This window comes from Amphiura filiformis, chromosome 6 (assembly GCF_039555335.1).
Source record: "Amphiura filiformis chromosome 6, Afil_fr2py, whole genome shotgun sequence".
Classification (NCBI taxonomy): Eukaryota; Metazoa; Echinodermata; class Ophiuroidea; order Amphilepidida; family Amphiuridae; genus Amphiura; species Amphiura filiformis.
In genome coordinates, this window is record NC_092633.1 from 70,257,503 (window position 1) to 70,279,624 (window position 22,122).

At 38.8% G+C, this 22,122-nt stretch overlaps 1 protein-coding gene across 1 annotated transcript; it reads left to right on the forward strand.

Moving 5' to 3' along the window:
- Positions 1-1,509: 1,509 nt before the first annotated feature.
- On the forward strand, positions 1,510-21,505 carry LOC140154738 (FRAS1-related extracellular matrix protein 2-like). The gene is made up of 11 exons (XM_072177304.1): positions 1,510-1,540; positions 2,252-2,485; positions 4,168-4,272; positions 4,556-4,780; positions 6,271-6,381; positions 6,843-7,085; positions 7,349-7,468; positions 16,879-17,118; positions 18,842-18,943; positions 19,188-19,457; positions 21,220-21,505. The coding sequence occupies exons 1-11, from the start codon at positions 1,510-1,512 to the stop codon at positions 21,435-21,437; spliced, it is 1,899 nt and encodes a 632-aa protein (XP_072033405.1). The 3' UTR covers positions 21,438-21,505.
- The last annotated feature ends 617 nt before the right edge of the window (positions 21,506-22,122 follow it).

Here is a 22,122-nt window from a genome sequence, read left to right on the forward strand (position 1 = left end):
CTTTAACTTCAAGCGGCTTTAATGGCAGAGTGGTTTTGAATACATAATCCTGTATAATCCTCTAGACGTTAAAGTTTGTGGTTTCTAACTTCATTTCGCAAGGTCTCTAATATCAAGGGTGTGCGCGTCTGGGCGTCGTCCATGTGCGTAAAGCACTGTCAATCGCTCCGCTTACAAACACTAATTTTTGACTCGTTATTCGGAACATGCTGTGCATGAATCTTAAATTTGGAGGAGTGACGGTCGATTTAGGTTTTTTTTCGGGATTTGGGTTGTGGACTTTTTGGATGTAAAATACATGTCTACTTTAGCATGTTTAGTCTGTGAATATTTTTCAACGATCAGTTCTTCCATGAACAGATCACTTTGTGTGATGCCCGAGCCAATTAATGTAGAAGAAATTGGTCCAAAAAGCTGTCAAAATAGTACATGTGGTCTATAGCAGTTGTATTATATTAAAAAAAATAAAACATAAGGTGGAAACAATACAGTTGTTTATAAGTGGTTTTCCAATCTAAAACTGAAAGTGTCTAATGAATAAAATTTCACTATTAGCATGAGTGGGACCGGGAACGAGAATCATTTCGGTTTAAAATACATTTTGATTTCACATCTTCTTGACGACGATTAGTCGGATTACCCCGTACCAACATGTGGTGTACACAATATAGGTTACAATAATATTAATCAACGGTACTTATACTTAAGAAATAAAGGGTAATGCATGATCCTTTACACGAAAATAATGTGTCGAGGCAGTAAAACGTAAATAATGGGTGAGGCGCAGCCGAACCCATTATTTAAACGATTTTACTGCCGAGGACACATTATTTGCATGTAAAGGATAATGCTACACCCTTTATTTCTATTCTATTACCACAAAATAGTGCGATTTAAAGAGAAAATATCACAATTTTTGCCCAAATATTTCAAGTTGTTTACCTCAAGGTGTAGCGCCTACACGTAGCCAAAGCGTATGCACATTCCAATAACACAACCTAACATTCCATTCTCCCCTATAAGCAGGTATGCACAAACAAAAACACACCCCTGGCATTCCATTCTCCCCTACATAAGCAGGTGTGCTGTGCGCTTTGCTGTGCGCTGTGATGATAGAAGAACATAAAGTTCGTTGCCCTGACACTTTATCGCTAATTAATGGTCTGTCACGTGACGCGTTCCAACAAATCACAGTGCGCGATTTTGAATAATGGGTCGTGGGGGTAATAGAATTTTAAATATAACTTCATTAGTACAAAATATATGCAAATTGTTTCGGGATGTACAGACAAAATTAAAACTTATCTTTAACCGCGGTCTTTAACCAACTGCATGTTTGTGTTTATAGATGGTTGCTTCGAACTGGTTCGAAATGTGTATACAGTGGTTGAACCAAGTTCTAGTCCACTTATTCACAAATGGATCAACATAACTGTTGTATTCAGAGCAACTGAGGGTGAATTACCACCGAGTGTCGCTGGGTCCGTTAGTAAGTATCCATTATATCACATGCCAATATTTAAGAGCGTATCCACAGTAGGTTCATTAAAGAATGTGCCATATTGTGCAACCAAATGATTTGCAAATGATTAACCCAAACAAAGTATACATTTTTAGACTGGAAATGACTTGCTGAATTCATCTGTGAGGTCCAATTTGGGCCAAAAAATCCGTTTTTTTTAATTTTCTCCAAAAATGAGCATTTTTTCGTGCAACGTAACAAAAAAATTGTTTGACCAAAAAAAAATTTTTATTAATTTTTAAAAACTAGATAAAAATATCAACGGACCGTTTTTTTATTTTTTTGAATTTTGACCAACTTTGAGAAATTTGCACCAAAAATGGTCAAAAATGCAAAATTTTCAAAAAATCATAAAAAAGCCTGATTTTCGCCCAAATTTCAAATATTTTTGGTGAAGTTGGTCAAAATTCAAAAAATGAAAAAAACGGTCCGTAGATATTTTATCTAGTTTTTAAAATTAATAAAAAAATTTTTTGGCCAAACAATTTTTTTGTTACGTTGCACGAAAAAATTTGTGCCAAAAAAACCGTTTTTGGGGATTTTCTCCAAAAATGAGCATTTTGGTCCAAATTGGACCTCACAGATGAATTCATCAAGTCATTTCCATTCTAAAAATGTATACTTTTATATTCTTTAAACTAATAATTTAGCAGTTATGAGGCCCGAAAGTTTTCATAATTCCAGGGTTCAGACCAACCTTAAAGCCGTTTTATTCACTTCCTCTTTCAGGATTGAGCACGCTTCCAATCGACGCTACGGCGGCAGCTGATTATGAGGTTTATACTAATCACCTCGTCGAGTTCGGACCTGGTGTCAGATCTGTTAATGTACCTGTAGGGATCACAGACGATAGGGTAACAGAACTTAACGAGACTTTCAGAGTGGTTCTTTCTGGGCCTTCTGGGAACTCCCAACTTTGTAATACTATTACTGAAGCTGTCGTTACTATAGTGGACAATGACCGTAAGTGTGTAAAGTGTGCAGAGGTGTACCACATGTTTATGTCAGTATGTTGATATTCAAAAGACAAAGTGACTCGTTCCCTCGAATCTCGGAAAACTATGCGACTCTCAAACTGAGATAAGCTCCTCCAAAGATTTGAAGGGGTTAACATCACTGGGTTTTTTGTTTTTTTATTTTTTGTGTTTTGGAAGTAAAACATGTATGTGCTTTACGTGGGAATAGCTGCCCATTTCGAAAACGAATCAACATTTCCATTAAAAAAAATCCATGAGTAATTGCAAGCTATTTTAGAACAAAATTAGTCCAAAGAGCAATTTGCTATCTGGCTTTCCACTGGTGTAGCGACCGGGGTGGATGGTACGTACCCTGGGCGCTCTGGGCGCCGAATTGACCAATTCAGCATCGATTCTCCGCGCCCCTCCAAGCGATGAACGTCCCCGTGAAAGTCACAATCTTTGCGCTCTTCGCGCGTATTTCAGCACAAATAGTCATTTGAAAGATTAATTTAAGACTGAAATTCATCTTTATTATAACCAAATTAAAGGTGGGTAACCTGATTGACAGCCTCATCACCCACCAGATTTTGGTATCAGTTGAAAGCTCATATTTTTCTCATTAACATATTGAAATTAGGCGTTCCGAATCGATATATTTCCAAAATACTATTGAACTAGTCTTAACTGTGGTGTACCACGTTTCATACTTATTCGACAGTTTTTTGATGATACCTTCAGAAATACACCGATTTGGAACCCCTAATTTCAATATGTTAATGAGAAAAATAGGATCGCTCATTTGATATCAATTCATTACATGAATATCACTAATGAAAACGCTGTATACTATATTAATCATGATTATCACACAAATGTCAGTAATTCCATAAGGAATTAGTTCCATTTACAAGAAACATGTACATGTTCTTTTTGCATGAATACTTCAAAGGGACTACATTCTATGTTATACATCAATTTTAAAGAATTCCAACTTCTAAATATATCAGGTCACCTTCCTTTAATTAGTGGTGGGCCTATTGGTGCAAATTTCCGCGCGCTCCACACGCAATTGTTGCATCCTCCGGGGGAGATGTAAAATCGTCGGTCCCGTGTATAGAGAGTCGTACCTATACATGTATATCACAGTCAGTTTCGAAAAGAGTAGAATGTTTTACTCATATTCATTCATTCATTCATTCATTCGTTCGTTCTGTTTTACCCCTGACTGTCCCAATCCATCTCGTTGCTATTTGGAAACTCAAAATTAAGTCGTTCTTTTGCTCATATAGACTAAGAGAAAGTTATCTGATTCTGATATTTACCATATAATAACAGCTGTACTCCGATTTGAAGAGCACCATATATAAATAAATATTTTTCAAAGTGGTTTGTCAATCCTACGCACGACTTTCTGTTTATGAAATGAACTTCCTTGGCTTAGTTGTTTTAGGTGCCAAATTGAAGCTGAAAGTCTACTTTTTATAATGGTATAAACATGCAATTTTCAAATGCATACCATGACACTGGTCTTGTAGAAACCATGAAACGGGTCACAATATTATAATTACAATAAAACCATACTCAGTGTTTATAAATACGTAGTGAATATTCCTGTAGGACTAATGAAGAGAGCTTATCTTTCCTTGAGATACGATATGTCATTCGTCTGGTGTGTTTTTTCTTCAGATCAATGCTCTATCTCCAGGCCAAGTTTCAGCGCATTGGAGTCTCAGGGAACTCTCGAAGTGACCGTTATTTGCGAGAAACGTCTTACAGAGGGAACATCTATTGGTAGGAAACATGATTCCCTAATACAATACTAAAACTAGTTACTCAATAACCTGAGTGCGTCAAGGTTATTAGCACGAATATGAGGAGGTGGCTCATGCCAACTCCAAAATGCTCATAGGCCATTGGCTCAAAAGCATTCGTAAATTTTCTAAAGTCAGGTTTACACGGCGACCGGAAACACGTACATTAGCGGCGAAGATGTCTCAACTAAGCACATGCACATCGTGTCTCTTTCAAAAACTTGAAATTACATAATTTGAATAATAAATTATTGCTTTTACAGGACTTAGTGCTCAAGGAATAACCGCCTTGGATGGCTCCGATTACCATTTACGAAACACGTGGGTGATTTTCGATGGTACCTCCCTGACTGGAACCTTCATCTTTGATATCTTTGATGACGCCATCCTCGAAGATGCAGAGACCTTTAGGCTTCATCTACTCAATGGTGATGGCGTGAATATTGGCGATAGCAATGAAGCTATTGTATCTCTCATAGATAATGATGGTACGTAGGACATGGGCTTCAATCCCGGGGGACAGGGGCACATGTCCCCTCCACATTTTGGGATGGGGGGGGGGACACAATATCAAATGCCTCCCCCCTCCAAATACTTCCCTGATCTAATTAGGCCCACAGTAAAAATACAGACAATATCCTGTTTTATACTTTGATTTTTGGCTAAAATAGTATGAAATTGAAATTTTTTCGGGCTCCGCGCGCACTTCATCTTCTGTACATTCAAATTCACTCTGATTGTTGGCTAAAATAGTATAACAAGTTTCGCGTGAACAATGCCCCTGATATCTGGTACGCCGGCGACAGAAAGGAAAAAGACTGAAGCAGAAGGTTTGCAGAACATGAGGACGCAGATACACATGACAAAGCCGACTAAAATATTAAATCAACAGGAACTGAATAATTTATTTCCTTCTTAAAGAAATATTCCTTGTTCTTAGTTCTGTTTAAATACGTACGCACACATTCGGTAAACACCTTGAATTGGGTATAAAATTGCAAATTTTTGCACGCTTCGCGCGAAATGAACCAAAAGTTTCGCGTCAAATAGAAAGAAACTGAAAATTTTCGTGCACTGCGCCGCATATATCCCAGCAAATGCGAGCTGGAATAATGCTCACTGTGCATTTTTACTTTGCCCTCTTCCCTCCGACAAAAAGGCCAGTTACACCATTGTAAATAAACTGCAAGTACAAACATTTGCCACATGATAGCTCATGATGTCGCTATGAGGTCATAATGTGAGGGCACTCTTCAAAATTGTGAAATTCTGGCTATGTACAAAAGTAGAGGCAAAATTGATTTTCGGCCAATGCAGCGTTCACCGAATTTCTACTAATTATAAAAGGAAATAACTATTTCAAACTATCTAACAAGTAAAAATTCACTATCTCTTGGAATAATTTTATAAGAGCGAAATGAAAATCATGGATTTCACTGTAGAAACCTATATGGCGGGCCTCACTAACCCACCCCTCATTTCTGATGGTCGGTCCTACCCCCTGGTAATGTGCTGGGGTAAAATAGGATGGATCTACGATTACCTTAAGTCGTTTGGCCGTAAAGACCAGCATATTTTTATGACGGATGAAAAACCTTAGGGGGTTTGTACACCCCTCCCCCTTCGTAGTTATAGGATTAATGATCTTCGTACAGCACATTTTGTGTGAGTGCAAGGTGATGTTTTTAAATGAAACTGATTTCATTATGCAACTTCAATATTTCAACCACTATCATCTGATGATAAAACAGGTGTCGGAGAAGTAAAGTAACTGTTCTTTACTTCCGCTATAGTTTCTTTGTCCTTTAAATAATAGATGCACATTTTATCTGCGTACATCTACAAATTCATGACGTTCTTGTTACGTTATGTAGACTTGGGCGCAAATTGTTAACCAGTTGTGATTTTTCCACCAATATTCAAATTTGTCTAACATATACTGTTTTGCGCCCATTTAATACATTTCATTCCTCAACAGCAAGTTTTTCATTGGAACTTCCTTCGTATTCGTTCAGTGAAGATGGAAGCACACAAACAATGAACATTGTAGTAGATCGAGACGGATATCTCCAACAAACTGGTTCCGTTTGTAAGTGGAATCTTTCATAAACAAACAATTAGCTATAAACATCAGTTACATTATTTTTGTGCACTTAACATTTCTCGTTAAACAAAATTATAGTTGCCATTGCTTATCAAACACTTTTTGAAGAAAACACACACCCCATACAAAAACACACACTCTACATCTCTCATAATCATTCGGGGAAGGGGCTAATTATCATAATTTTAAATTTAGTTCAAACTTATATAGCTATGAAGAATTACAATAATGCACGCTTTACTTGACAAAAGAAGACCGTGTACGTTTGTCAATAGTAATGTCACTTGAAATAGTTTTAATCGGAGTTTTCGACGAAACCCTCCTCAGTCATCAGCAATACTGACTGCCTGATGCGCTACAAATTAAAGGCTGTTAGGCGGTGTCTTGTAAGACATGTAGGAAGTTTGGTTAAAACACCTTCTTTGTTTCTTTGTTATTGTATTCAGGGATTCGTAGTAGAATTGAAGATACGGACAATGCTCAACCTGCTGATGCCAGTGATTTTATCGCGATTAACCAGGAAGTCAACTTTGAACCCGGTGATGTAGAAAAACAAGTTCAAATTAACCTCATTGATGATAATATACGCGAAGCATTGATCGAAAGCTTTTTGGTTGAACTGTACAATCCTACAAATGGTGTGATTGTGGATCCAGACACCGCTGAAGTTTTTATATATGATGATGATGGTAAGCGAATTAGGCACAACACCAATATAGGGACCAGTAAATGATTCTAAAATATGTCGCTTTGCTAAATGCACAACTTATTCAAAATGCATTGAACACACAATTGGTAACACCCGTACTATACACACGTTTTGTTTCTGTGGGAAACGAATGACAGAGAATATCTTATTGACATGCATAATTATGATTTCACTTCTGCTTTGAGTGAGGTTCCGCTTAACTAAAATTTACCATAATTTATAATTATGTTCTTTACCTAAAAGTCTCAGAGGCAGAGCAGAGGTTCTTCTACTTGGGCAACGACAAGTATGAAGTATTGGAATCTGAGGGTGACGTACAGGTGACCGTGTTAAGGACAGACGCACAATACGCTGGATCTGTCAGTGAGTATCTCAACAGTTTTAATTAAAATCTGAACGCAATGCATCAGCCAAGATACTTGCCGTGAGTTATCGCAAATAGGTCAAGAGACCTCAATGCGATAACTCTGGGTCCAAGTGCGATTATCTTGACGAATGCATTTGCTCAAGCTTCATTATCCATCATATACTTTTATATTACAATCAGTTATAATAAAACAATAGGAAATTAATTGCTCCATTGATAGGTAGCCCTATTGGATAAATTCAAATATCTTAAATTACATCGCTGTCAGTTTGCCGACCTTGTTTCATAGTTTGTGGCAACTTAGCAAGGTAAGGTTTCTACATGTATAACTCAGGAAAACCAATCACTGCATGAATCGAAGATAACTATATCTATTACCTTCTTCAAATATATTATGACACAATTGAAAGATATTAGAAAAACATTTTTTCAAATATTACTTGTATTACAACACACGATAATAGAATCTTACAATTTGTACAGTACTAGCGATTATCGATGTTTTATAATGATGCAGATGCCATGTTCTGATTAGAATATAATTATAATCACCTCCTGTCTCTATTATCAAATGTTTTGTTAATTAACGTGTTAGCGTAGCGGTTCTGTCCTCGTTCGGTTTCCGGTCCACACACGATGCCACAGGTTGTCTTGGTTTCCTCCTAATTCTGGACTTTCTTGATTGTTAAGTTATGAAGGTGCAATATACCGGTATTATACTGTAGATGGTGGCGTAAATAGCCTAAAACACGTCGTCAACAAAATCGAAAAAAAAAGAAAAAAAAAACAAGTTATGTGATTAGTATCTTTAGTAGTATTTGAGCGTATAGACTTACTATTGCTCCCTCTGAGGCTCCCGCCGGGGCATTCAAATCTATTGTTTAACGTGCATGTTATTTGTTATTGTTTATCGTGCTGGTTTCAGATAACATTGCTATGAAGAGTAGTAAAATATAATGCACGGGAGAACAAAACATATCGGTGAATATCTAGAACTGGGCACTAGCACACCACTCCACGCCATACATAAATTCTCCCAGTTACATTTTCCCAAATATCACGGCGCACCGCTTAGTACTCTATGAGCCTAGCGCCTTAGTACGGAAAGCCATATCGGATATGTTGAAGGATGATGTGGAACAGTGAAAAATTGTATGTATGATGATGAAGACGTTGAATGATGAAAATAAAATGTTGTATAATGAAGAATCCACGGACGTCATATCCGACATTGCTTTCCGTAAAACGTTGTATGATGAAACACCTTTGATTTCATGAAGAATGATGAATGGTCACGTTATGCGTCGACGTACGATGTGGATTGTGGCGACGTATAACGAAGAGTGAGTGTACGCACGACGTGGAAATTGGTGTGGTGCGATGCGAGATGCTTCGCCGCATGATGATGAAGAGTGTACGTGCGACGTGAAAAAAAAACGTATGATGAGAAAACGATGTATGTATGACCACAGATACTACACTCCACGTCGTACATCAGAAAGCCATTTCGGATATGTTGAAGAATGATGTGAGACATGAAAAATTGTATGTATGATGATGAAGGCGCTAAATGATGAAGAGAAAGCCAAAAAGCATTAATCTTGGATACGTTAATAGTAATTTTAGTTATGAAAATGTTTTATTTGATTATGGCCACCCTCCCAGCAAACACAAAAACGTTTTTAAAACATTTTAAATAAGTTATATTTTGGTTTTGGTTTAGGTAAAAACGTTTTAATAACATTAAAATGTCGGGTTATAAAGGTCATGAAATCGTTACGTTTTGTATGAAAACACACTACAGCAATATTTTTAAAATGTTTTCGAAATGTCATTGTAAATTATTTTTGCAAACATTTTTGGCCAAATATTTTGTCAACACTTCTAAGTGTTGTTTGCTGGGTGCAAATATTTTAACATAATGTTATTTAAAAATAACATTGTGTTAAAATATTTGCACCCAGCAAACACAGAAATGTTTTTTACAAAACGTTTTAATAACATTTAAAGGAGGATTTCGTGATCCTAGCATCCTCTTTTTATGACATTTTTCAGTAGATATCCACGAAAAAAGCTTATTTCCAAAATTTCAGTTGATTCCGATTTTGCGTTTACGAGTTATGCATGATTATGTGTATTACACTGCTCCATAGACAGTGCGTTGTAATTTCGTTCTGGTGCACCAGAACGAAATTCAAATTTGGCGATATTTTTGCTAAACGAATTAATCTGCAAGAAATATTTGGTACATAAACATTATGTAGCCTGAGGTATCCAGTGGTGTAAAAATCTCAACTTTTTTGGGAAAAGTGGGGGATGAGGCTGTGGATCACGAAATGCCCTTTAAATGCCGGGTTATATAAAGGTCGTGAAAACATTTTAAAAACGTTATTGTAAACATTTTTTGCAAAATATTTTTTCAACTCCAAAATAACATTCTGTTTAGAATGATTTGTACCAAGTTTTCAAAAATGTTTTTGGAATGTTATTAAAACGTTTTTATACCCTTTATGTAACCCGACATTTAAATGTTTTCTGTAAAACAACATTTGTGTTTGCTGTGCAGTAAATTACCAACAAAAAATTAATGTTATTTAATGTTATGAAAACGTTTTATACCATTAATGTACCCTTTATTATAACCCGACATTTAAACGTTTTCTGACAACCTTTTATAACCTTTTGCGAATGATGTCGAAAACGTTTTGTGTTTGCTGGGCTGTTTGACATGAGAAGTGTGCTTAGGGGTGGTCATACTAGTCATGTGCCGGATTGTGCCCACACCCCGTGGTTAATGGGGGGGGAGGGGTGGCGGCACATTGTTTTGTTTTTTTCATTTTGGGAATTCAACACCACCCCGTATGTTCTGAGGTGGTTGTTTGGCTCCCTTTTCTTTTTTCTTATTTTATCAAGCATGATTTCTTATTTTAATCTATGGCCTAATTATTTCTTAACTTTAGTGTAGCCAAGGGGCTGTGCAATAATTATTAGACCCTCCCCGTTTAATTTTTCAAATGGTGTGCCAAGAACGGCCCCCACATCCGACTCGGTCTGCCCAAATTGCTTGCCCCCCCGATCTGAAATATTTGAACGGTTTTTAGTGTTTTGTAAGCATTGTGCCAAATATTCCTTGTCCCTCTCCCTCCCGGCTTGCCAAAAATTGACCCCCCCCCCTCCTCTTGGCAACTTTTTGCTGTGCCCAACGCATCTCCCTCTGTTCAAGTCAAAACTCTAAAAATTGCTAATGATTTAAGGATTGACATGTACAGAATAAACCATACTTGATTGACAGAGAGTACTAAATTTGTACCTATTACGGTTTCGTGACACCAATCTTCCAAATACGACCAAGCCAGGGCTGCCCGGTGAAGTAAAATCCCGGGGGGGGTCACTCCCATTGTGGCCCGTACACCATCCGCGATAATCAACTTTTGAAAAGCACCCTAAACAAGGATTTAACCCTTGGCTAAAACGACACCCTAAACAGGGATTTCATTCCTAACATCAAATTTCATACCCTAAATTTCATTTCCGCGTATTTAGCAATTGCAATTTTGCTACCCTTTTTCCCAATTTTTCATGTTTTTGACACCCTAAAACGTGCCTACCCACGAAAAACCCCAGACAAACGTATGTCTATGCGGAAAACGACCCTTTTTACGCGTTTTCATTATCGCGGATGGTGTACAGGCCACAATGGGAGTGACCCACCCCCCGGGAGTAAAATGTACATTGGAATAACACGGGAGTTTGGATAGATGATAGGATTTCTTTCTCATAAAATGTACATGCTTCCCCGGTATTAAAGCTTGTACCGGGTAGAAAATTCAGATATTTTGAAAAGAATAAGTAATTGAAACATAGACATGATAGGGCAAGTACTAAAATCATAGCTTTTATACTTTTTGATATAAATGACGCTAACTAGTTCATCTCCTATATCTACAACACAGCGCTACCAGTAGGGGTCAATTGCCTATTGTGAGTGTCCCTGTCACCTGTGTTGTGTGCATACATGTAGGCAACAATAACTGCATGATGTGGGGTGGGGGCACCTAATACAAATGACCATACGTCTTCGGAAAGACCATCCCCCCTTTTTTTAATTTCGCAGCTCCTAAAGACCCCCTATATTTGACCAAAATAGAGCTCCAAAAGACCCATGATTTTGATAATTTCAGCTCTAAAAGACCCCAAAATTGCTCATTCCTTATATTTCTGGTTTTTTTTAAATTTCAAACGATTTTCAACCAGAAAGCCGAGAAAGACCCTTGATTTTGACTGTTTACAGCTCCAAAAGTTCTCATTTTGTTCGCAGCTCCAAAAGACATCCTTTTACCGGTACACCGCCAGCTCCCGAAGACCACCACCTGAAATTCCGAGGGAACAAACCCATCATTTTTTTTTATGTGCCCAGGCTCCTTTCCCCCCACCACCCCACGAATAAAGCAAATTAGCATTTGTTAACCATGAATAACGGCAAGCAGGAAGATGCGATTATGCGAAGTGAACCATTTTAAACATCTTACAACTTTTCTGCACACTTACAATTACTGAATTTCAGTATTTGAGTAGTACTTAGTCTTTATTACCAGTCGTTTAGTATCGAATTTAATAATTGTTCTCTATTATCAATATCATGAGTATTTGGAATGCTCAGATATCATGGTACGACGGAATGTTAGTGATATACGTAGGCCTATTTACAACTGCAGGGATGCAGATAGGGTCCTACTGCCCCAACAACTATCAAAGGACATGAAAGAAAAATAACACTAAGGGGCATCGGGGTATCCCTGGGTTATCCCCCACCCCCACCGCGGTCGTGGGCTTTGCCGCCAGTTGCCCCTCATTGGGCTCCCCCAGTTGCCTGCACCCTATCAAGGGCGGCATGAAGGAGACAGCGGGGTATTTGCAGTGGCGCCGGCGCCAGGAATTTGTCGGGGGGGCATTGGGGAAAAAGTGAATGGGGGGTAAATCAACCAATTTTGCGCAAAAATGCCGTAAAAAGTGGAAATTTTCCTAATTTGGGGTTTTTACTGGGGGCAACATTAACAGGGGACAAGAATTCTGACGGGGATATAATTTTTCCCCCATCCCCCCCCCCCCCGTGGCGCTGCCACTGGGTATTTGTCCCTCATTTATGGACTTGCCGCCTGTGTCCTCATTTAAATAGGGGCAACACGAATGGGCATTTGTAGTCTTGACATGCCTGAGGAAAAGTTTCCAATTTTGAGGGAAAGAATCGAATATGCACAATATTCGACATCGACATGTTTGTTACCTGAAACATTCGTTTTCCCTTGGGTTGGTCGCCATAAGTTTATCCCCCATCACTGACAATTGTTCCGGGGCGTTTAACATAATTTCAAGCATTTTGCATAAAATATAAATAATTTTGTTAAAGTTAATAGCACGGGAGGGCAGTGGCGTGGCGTAGTCAAGGAGCGGGGAGGGCGGGGGAAGGGGGCAGCTCCCCCGGTGAGATGTCTTGCCCTCCCCCAACAGTGGGATGCTGGCCGCCCTGATCATACTGATATGTAAGATTTTTAGCCAATTTTTGACTATTTTCGTCAAAGTTCCCGGGTCAAAGTTCCCCCCTTAAAAGTTGGTTTGCCCCCCCCCCCCTTGTTCTCTTTGCCCACCCGCTGAAAAAGTGCTGGCTACGCCACTGCGGGAGGGGATACCGACCAGTGGCGTAGCGTCATAGGGGCACGGGGGCACGTGCCCCCATCGACTGCAAATTTTAGAAAATCCCACAAGAGAATTGCCAAAAACGACTTGTGCCCCCCAATCAGACCCGGTGCCACCTAAATATGGTCGGTGTCCCCCCCCCCCCCCATCGGATGACCCACGCTACGCCACTCATAGCTACCCTTTTCCCACCGTCACCTCATGTGCATGTCTGTGAGTACACAGCTGCCTTAAATACCTTCAAAATTGCCCATTCCTCACATTTCTGGTCTTTTCCAGAAACCAAGAAAGACCCTTGATTTTTACCCTTTTTCGGTACGCCGTCAGCTCCCAAAGACCCAACACCTCACAATGGATGATGTGACGTGGGAGGGGGACTTTTTGAATTTATCTGTTGATGGACATTTCAAGCAGACAGGGACATGACCCAAGATCGGGCCCAAGTCACTAGACTTTCGCGATTCGTTTTCTTGCACCATGTGAGATACCGTAGTGATCATAGTCTGAACCCGGGGGGGGAGGGCTGCTGGGGGGCTCATCAAAATTTTTGGTGGGTGTGTTCCCCCGGTATTTTGAGGTGGTGGGTCTTTGGGAGCTGACGGCGTACCGGTAAAAGGGGTTCTTTTGGAGCTGCGAACAATCTAAATCAAGGTCTTTCTTTTTTTTTGTTTTGTAGAAAATCTGCTGACAAAAAACAGACATACGACAATGTACGACGAATGAGCAATTTTGGGGTCTTTTACTATGAAATTATAACATCAAGGGCCTTTCAGAGCTCTATTTTAGTCAAATAGAGGGGGTCTTTCAGAGCTACGAAATCCAAAAAGGGGGTTCTTTCCGGGGGAACATACCCGCATGGTCATTTGTGTTAAGTGCCCCCCCGAGTCTGAACTGAGTATAGTCTGGTAACTTAGAAAAAACAGGGGAAGTGATTTGAGGGGAAGTAATTTAAGTGAGTGTAATCGAAGGGGGAAGGAATGAGAGACAGGGGAAGAAATTGGAATATAATATAAATATAATGAAGAAGTTAAAGAGAAGGAAGGGAAACTTAAGGACGAGAAGGGAAAGTAATTTAGGGGGAAGTAATTTAAAGGAACCGTGGCAGTGGCGTGCAGCACATTCAAAGCCAGGATTCAAAGTGGCGGGGCCAGGTTGTTCAGTTCCCCCGAATGGAGTGTGGTTAGGGTGCGGGCACTGCTAGCGGCTTGGGGTCCCTGGTGGAGTCCAGTGGAAGCTCTGGGGTTTTAGCGTTTTTAAAGGGCAAGGAATCCTACTTTCTCAGAGATTTTTGCTTCCAAAAAGGGACCTTCCAACTCCCCCCCCCCCCGAATGACTGATGTCACGCGAATGACCAACAAAATTGGGCGGGGGATGTGCGGGAAGGGACGAGAGAAAGGGGGAGAAATTGTAGAATGTAAACATTTTACAAATGGGAATTCCCATGTAATATTGCGAGAACAAGGAATGGGAAATCCATTGTCATCTTAGGGTGTAGATAATATCTGGAATAGCTCATTGGGCTCCCAAAAATCTGGCATGTGCAAAGGGTGGGGGGGCAAAGATTTTTGGCAGGCCAAGAAGCTCCGAGAAGGATAATCCCAGTGTCATCTGGGGGGTGGATAATATCTGGAATAGCTCATTGGGCTCCCATAAATCTGGCATGTGCAAAGGGCAAAGATTTTTGGCAGGCCGAGAAGCTCCGAGAAGGGCCGAATGCATACAGCCCTTAAGCTTGTTGGAAAATTACAGACTGTAACAGTTGTGAAAACTTCTTTATTTTTAATATAAAGCTAAAATATCAAGCAATTGAAGATAACAGATGTTTTCCCCTCATCATCACTTGAAGATATTGAGCTATACCAGTGATGATGCTAATGCATGTTCTCTTGAGCACCAGAAACAATTACACAAGGTCGTACAGGTCAAGTATCCTTTTTCTGTAGGGCCATTGTGGGATTACATCACTTTGAAGGTCCAAACATGTTTAAAAAAGTGTTACATAATAGTAAAGGACACCATAAATTATGTTTTCAGCATAAACATGATAAGGGACGCACCATAGATTCTGGGGGGGGGGGCATGTGAGTTTGGGTCTATACAGAGTTGGGTGGGATCAGTGAGGGAGGCGCAGTTCTTTTTTCGTCTCACTAGTGGGTGAAGTGCCCATGCCCCGCCCCCCCTCAGTGGAAATCAAATGGTGTGCTCCTAAAAAAAAGTATCCTTCGTGCGTACCACTGTGGAGTATGCGTATTAGGCCTATCTACTTCCTTCTAGAATCTCTGTAGTGTTAAGTGGGTACTACACCCCTGGCAAATTTTGTGCCTATTTTTGCATTTTTCTTAAAAATTATAGCAGATTGGTGACAAATAAGATATGTATATTATAGGGCAAGGACTACAACTACTGCACTGAAAATTCAGCAACTCAAGGCAGAAATGACAGAAACAACCGAAAATTGAGCCTCCCCTTATGATCACAAAACCTTCCTAAAGTGTTTCTTTTATAGGCTAGAAAGCATCTCAACTGGAAGTTGTTTCAACATCTTACTAGTTCATAAAATACTATACGCTATTTAAGAAACAAAACATTGACATTCAGTAGACTAACCCCTCTCGACTAATGATTGGGATTACTCCGTTTTGTGAGTGCAAACAATAAACTGAAATAGGTATCTGCCCATTTTTATGCAATTTAATTACAATTAAGGGCCAAAATTGAGTGTAAATGACACAAATTTCAGCTTAAAGAAAATTTTAATTGAAACAGGTTTGTAGGAAATAGCACGCCGTACTTTGTAGTTTGTGAAACATGCTTTCTGAAATTACTATTTAACGATACTTGAGTGTACGATACGATGATGGTGAAGTGTACGATGATGCACATTGCATGTTTTTTCAAATGTATGTATGATGAAGATGAACGATGCCCGGGAACGATGTGGACTTTTCCCCACGCATAACGAACTTGAAGTATGTCTGACGAAGTGAATCATGTTGTATGAGGAAGCTGTGCAGGTGGATGTCCGATGAAAAAAATCGGTGATGCACGATGTGGATTTTCGCCACGCATGACGAACGTGTGGCGTGTGTATGATGATGTGAAAGCGTTCGACACTACGTCGTGCGTAACACTGTTCATCGTACACCTTCATCATCAGACATACAATAATGATGAGCCAATGAAAATTTGACGAAGAGTGTGAAATCATCGTGCAACATTTTTTTCACGTCGTGCGTAGTTTTCCAAATTTCATCATCATACAACACATTTTTCATCGTACAACACAAATGTTGTATGATGATGTAACTCTCCATAGACTTGTGTGCAAAATTTCATCATCATACAACAATATCCGATATGGCTTTCCGTACCTTAGACCACTCGGCCACTCGTCTTGTTGTTATATCCATGTGAAACTTATTTGAACATATAATCGCAACTTCAACATAGGCCTACCACGTGACAAGCAAAGGCAGAAAACGTATTATATTTATAGGTTGGCCCCCGGGTTGGCCCTTTCTTGTACTACCGGAGCAACTTAAATCTATATTTTAAAGATAGAAGCATGCGCAAATACATAATACACACATGCAACACGCATACATACCTCACTTGCCTCCCCACACACAAGCAGTTGAACATAACTAAATATTACATGACTATAATGTCGGGCAATAATCCAGGGAAATACTGTCTTACCTTTATTCCTCAGTACTATCTACTGGTTACTTTTCTACTCCTGGTGACGCCAGGGCATCTGAGGATTACGTTCAGCTCAATGAGAAGCTAGAATTTTCACCAGGGGAGACGTCAAAGACAGCAACCGTTCAAATCATCGGAGACGACAATGTCATTGAAGGTCCCAAGAAATTTCACGTAGATTTGTTCTTCCCATTGGGTGGAAAGATTGGAACACCAGAATCAGCAATCATCAATATCATTGATGACGATGGTAAGCACGCACGATAGCATTTCATCTCAAGTACAGAAAACATCAACACGCGGCAGGTGGATCAGTGGCTTAACTAGGGTTGGTAGCACCCGCCCGGGGCAAGAAACAAAATTGGCGCCCCTACCTCCTCCCCCCGAGAATATCTTAGACGCAGGCAATTCTTGAAACAATTGCGCGCGGAGCGCTCGAAATGTTTGACAAAATTAATAAGACATACCACTAATTAATTTTGGTTACTAGAACTCGAATATCGGTCTTAAAATGTTCTTTCAATTGATTTTGTGCTGAAATGCGCGTGAAGCGCGTGAAAATTTTGACTTTCATCGCTTGGAGGTGCGCAGAATCGATGCTGAATTGGTCAATTTGGCGCAAATCTTTGTTCTCGTGGAAATATTTTTGCTCTCGTCGAACATGTCGTATAAGGCCACGGTAGTTTCTGTTTTTATTTCTTGGTACAACTTGCCATCAACTGTTATGGTACTTAGTTATTTGAAGGATGTCACTTCTTCTAGCTTCTCTCCTTTGACTGTTACTTCTTGAGAGTAGGTTTTAGATGTCTTTTCCATTGTCACTCTTTTGCTTATCTCCATTCCATATTATTTAGTCTTTATATTAAATCACTTCCATTGATATGCCAATAGGTCAATGACATCTGCAAATCTTGCAATTGACAATGTTCCTTCCCAGAACATATCCATCATGATTTTAGAGTATATATATAACGGAGAGAATAAGCAGCCTTGTCTGATAGAAACTCCATCCATTTAGAGTCTTTCTTGTGAATCTGCGCTCACCGCAATTTTACTCCCACCTATCAACAATTATTGCCTGTGTTTCTGCGAGCATGTTGTGATGTACCCTGAGTTATTTGATCATTCACTTTGTTTACCTTTAAACTATCATGACTATTTCATGAGAAATGGGACTTCCCTCTCTTGTAATCACAATAACAAAGTCAGTTACAATGTAGATCTATTATTATCTTAGGAATTCCCAAGTAACATAAATGATAATGTCGTTATGAATTCGGCAGATGGCCAAATCTGGATTCGGCTTTTGGTAAATTAATTTTACGCATGCATTACTTTTGAATTTGAGAACAAGGGATCAATGCTTTACCTATAGAGGACAGCATATCGATTTTTTAACGGTTATCGTCGTTGACCGTACTGCGATGCACCATTAGCTTACCCTATATGCTGCCCTCTTTTGAATACTTACTGTGCTGTTACCATCTGATCTCCGTTATAAAATTGATATGCTGCCCTCTATTATGTACAGCATTGATCCCTTGTTCTCAAATTCAAAAGTAATGCATGCGTAAAATGAATTTACCAAAAGCCGAATCCGGATTCGGCCCTCTGCCGAATTCATAACGATTTGATCATTGCATTGCATCGTAATGAGTATAAAATCTCTGTTGCTATAAATGTGAATGTAAGATAATGCGATATTTTTAAATAGAACTGTGACTTTCCAGTTGTACTAGTTTGGTATAAATGATGGAAGAAATAGCTTTTCTGGATGTTCCAAATGAAGTCTGTGGGAATATAATACAACATTACAGCATCTGGAGTTAGTATGTGGCCTGTTTAATGTTAACAGGTGCTTCGCTTCCACAATGCATTTGGTTTATTATATTTATAATGTTCTTCACATAAAATTAAAAAAAGCATTCCTCAGAATGCTAACATATTTTACTAAAATCTTTTTTTTTTGTCAGTGACACTTTCCTTCGTAGATACCCGATATGCTACTCTTGAAGGAGTTGGTGTTCTTAATATACCCGTCCGACGTGCAGGGTATATGGGTCCTATCTCGGTTGGTAAGTGAAAGCCTAATTATACACTTGTAAAGAAATTGAAATATTGTGCATAATTTACAATTAGTTTCAACCTGCATATCACTGTAACTTTGCCTAAACATTACCAAAGTAACCATGGTAATAGCTTAATACCCAGATACACAAGTCAATGTAGCTTCATACTTAATTTGCTACCTTGTTCTTGCAGATCATATCTTCTTAAAGCATTCTTATTTTTTTTATGTACCACACATTTCATATTCAGATGCCATAGTCTCCTCAGATAATCCCGGTAGTGCAGAGGAGGGTGTGGATTACTATGCTCCAGACACTATCACATTTGGTCAAGGAGAATCAGAAGTATTTTTGCGAATCACTATCGTTGATGATGATATCGATGAAGCTACTACTGAGTCGTTTAACTTAGAACTGGTAGCTCCATCCAATGGGCAGGTAGTGGAACCATCAATGACATCAGGTGTTATCTTTGATAACGATGAAGAGGATGAAACTGATGGAAGTGGAAATTCATTAGGTATGACATTAACGTCTTTGCATCAAAATTTCGGACTGAAGTACAGTAGCAAAAAGACTGAACAAATCACGTGCTTCATACTTTTAATAGCTCATTTGTGTCTTTATTATTGACATGGCATGCATGTAGGCATTTGTTTGGTGTCAGGATTACTAGTATTATTAACATGGGGAGCCTTTGTTTGGAACTACTTTGTGTAGAATTTTGATTTAATTGGATTTAGGTACAATTGTACGATTTATGTACAAATCAGCAAATCTTGGAATTATGCTGTGCATCTCTGGCCATTCAAAGAGTAGCAATGCTAACCTTTTTAGAACAAATGAGATATCACAACGTGCAGAATATAAATTGGGCTTCTTCTTGTTATTCAGGCTAAAAAATTTGATGCACAGATTACTTAGGTGCGATCTTACCAATATAGGTTGTTAATCTTTCAAAAGTAGGCTATATAATGTACGTACAGCATATATCACAAAGATCTCACAAAATGTTACCAAGCCGTTGCCAATATGCCTATAACTTCAGAGCTATTAATCGTATTCATAATTGTCAACATACAAAGAATGGCGGTTTATATACGCGCATTTGACATGTTTGATACCCCGTTCGCAAAATATCGTTCAATGAAGTTGAAGTAAATTGTATTGATTTGAATTCAGCGCGAAGATAATGGCCAGTGATGGCGGGTTTTACATGCCACAATGCTTGCGTTTAATAACCAAAGTACAACTTTTGAATTCGGGTTTTTTCTTTAAAAGTGTACTGCTGCGTTGTTAATAATGAACGATATTGGCGAATAGGGTATCATCATAATCATTATGTGCATACATAAACCTCCTTTCTTTGTATGTTAAAATATCGCAAGTACGATTAATAGTTCGAAAGCTGTAGGCGTATTAGTAACGACCGAGTTACTTTTTGTGAGATCTTTACATCATAGGTGCATGACAGTCAGAGTATGAAATCACCCACCACTAATTGCAGCAGAATCCATTTAATCATCATTCATTTCAGAAAAGCATACTTAACAATAAATCAAAAGTCCCTGAAAATCCCCGTAGCGGAACAGTGCCTAATTTGCATAAATCCACAATGGCCGCTTACGCCACGGGTGAAACTTCAAAGTTGGTTAAATCTTGATAAAAACCAATATATTTCTCTCGTCATAAGGATTCGGAAAAGTATAGTTCGACCTATATCTGGTGTACAGTTCTTGACTATTAAAAGGGGAAAGGGTCAAATATCAAAATCTCGATTCCACAGAGGACAAAGTAGGAAAATCTCTGATTTTGATTTACTCCACTTGCAAGAACATTTTTTTTTTAAAGAATAGTTTGTCATATCTCATATCTCAGCAAAAAAGATCCAAATCCGTTGATCCCAGTTGACCTTGACCTATTTGTGACGTTACCTTTTGAAACGGAACATCCAAAACAATGCAGCTTTCTCAATTTGATGTATTTTTCCCAATTGAACAATTTGAGACCAGTTGGAAATATGACCCTTAACCTTTTTGCCTATAACTCGAGAACTGTATGTCGGAGACATGTCATACTTTTTCTGAATCTTTATGATGAGTGCAATGATGGATTTTTGAAAGATTTTTCAATTTGACTAACCTAATAATGGGGAAGGGGCAATCAACAGATCGAGTAGACATATTGATTCTACTTCACGGAGGGAGTCATTTTTGAATCATGTTTGCCACAATACTATATATTTTCACGTGCTTATTGTTTTGTGTCTTTTCTTCCAATAGGTTCTACTGCCATCGTATTCATTGGTCTTGGAGCTGGCTTTGGATTGCTGGCATTGGTTGCTTTGGTAGCAGGCGTCTGTATTTGTATGCGCATATCAAATGCAAACAGACTAAGTAGATCTAGACAATACTTGGCACCTGCACCTAGACCATACGAACTCACTCCAGCAGTGGCTCCCCCGTACGAACAAAGAGGAGGACCGTATTATTTGCGATAATATTTTACACAGTTAAATAATTACACTTTGCAAAAAAAATCAGTGTTCTTTCTTGTGGATAGTAAAAGTAGATAAACTCTACAAAAAGGTTTGGAAACTTTCCAAAACGGCTTTATATCAGAAATATTTGAGGTCTATTTTCAGATTGTTTCATATCAATACAAACATTGTTCTTTCCTGTCAAAAATGATACCAAATTTGTGACCATAACTTATTCCATGGTTGAGTAACTGTCTTTGAAAGACAAAGAGGTCTCAAACAAAATGTGCCAGATCTGTCATCGTCTGCGCCATTTGCATCAGTAAAGATGAATAAGGAATATCACACTATTTCATTAAAAACGGTTTCAAAGTGCTGCCAGTCTGATGTACCGGTCTTCTGCAGACGTTGTTTTTCTTGGTTCTTCTATATTAAACCACTCGTTCATTCATTCAAAGCAACAAGATGAGCGCAGACAATGGTTGTTTGGCACATTTTCTTTGAGACCTCTCTGTCTTTCAAAGAAAGTTACTAAGCCGTGGAATAAGTTATTGTCACAAATGAGGAAAAAACAATGGTCTCACTGATATGAAACAATATGGAGATAGATTTCAACAATTTCTGATATACGGCCGTTTTTTAAAGTTTCCAAACTTTTTTGAGGAGTTAAGTAAATTAAAGTATTTTCAACGGATAGTATGGTGTA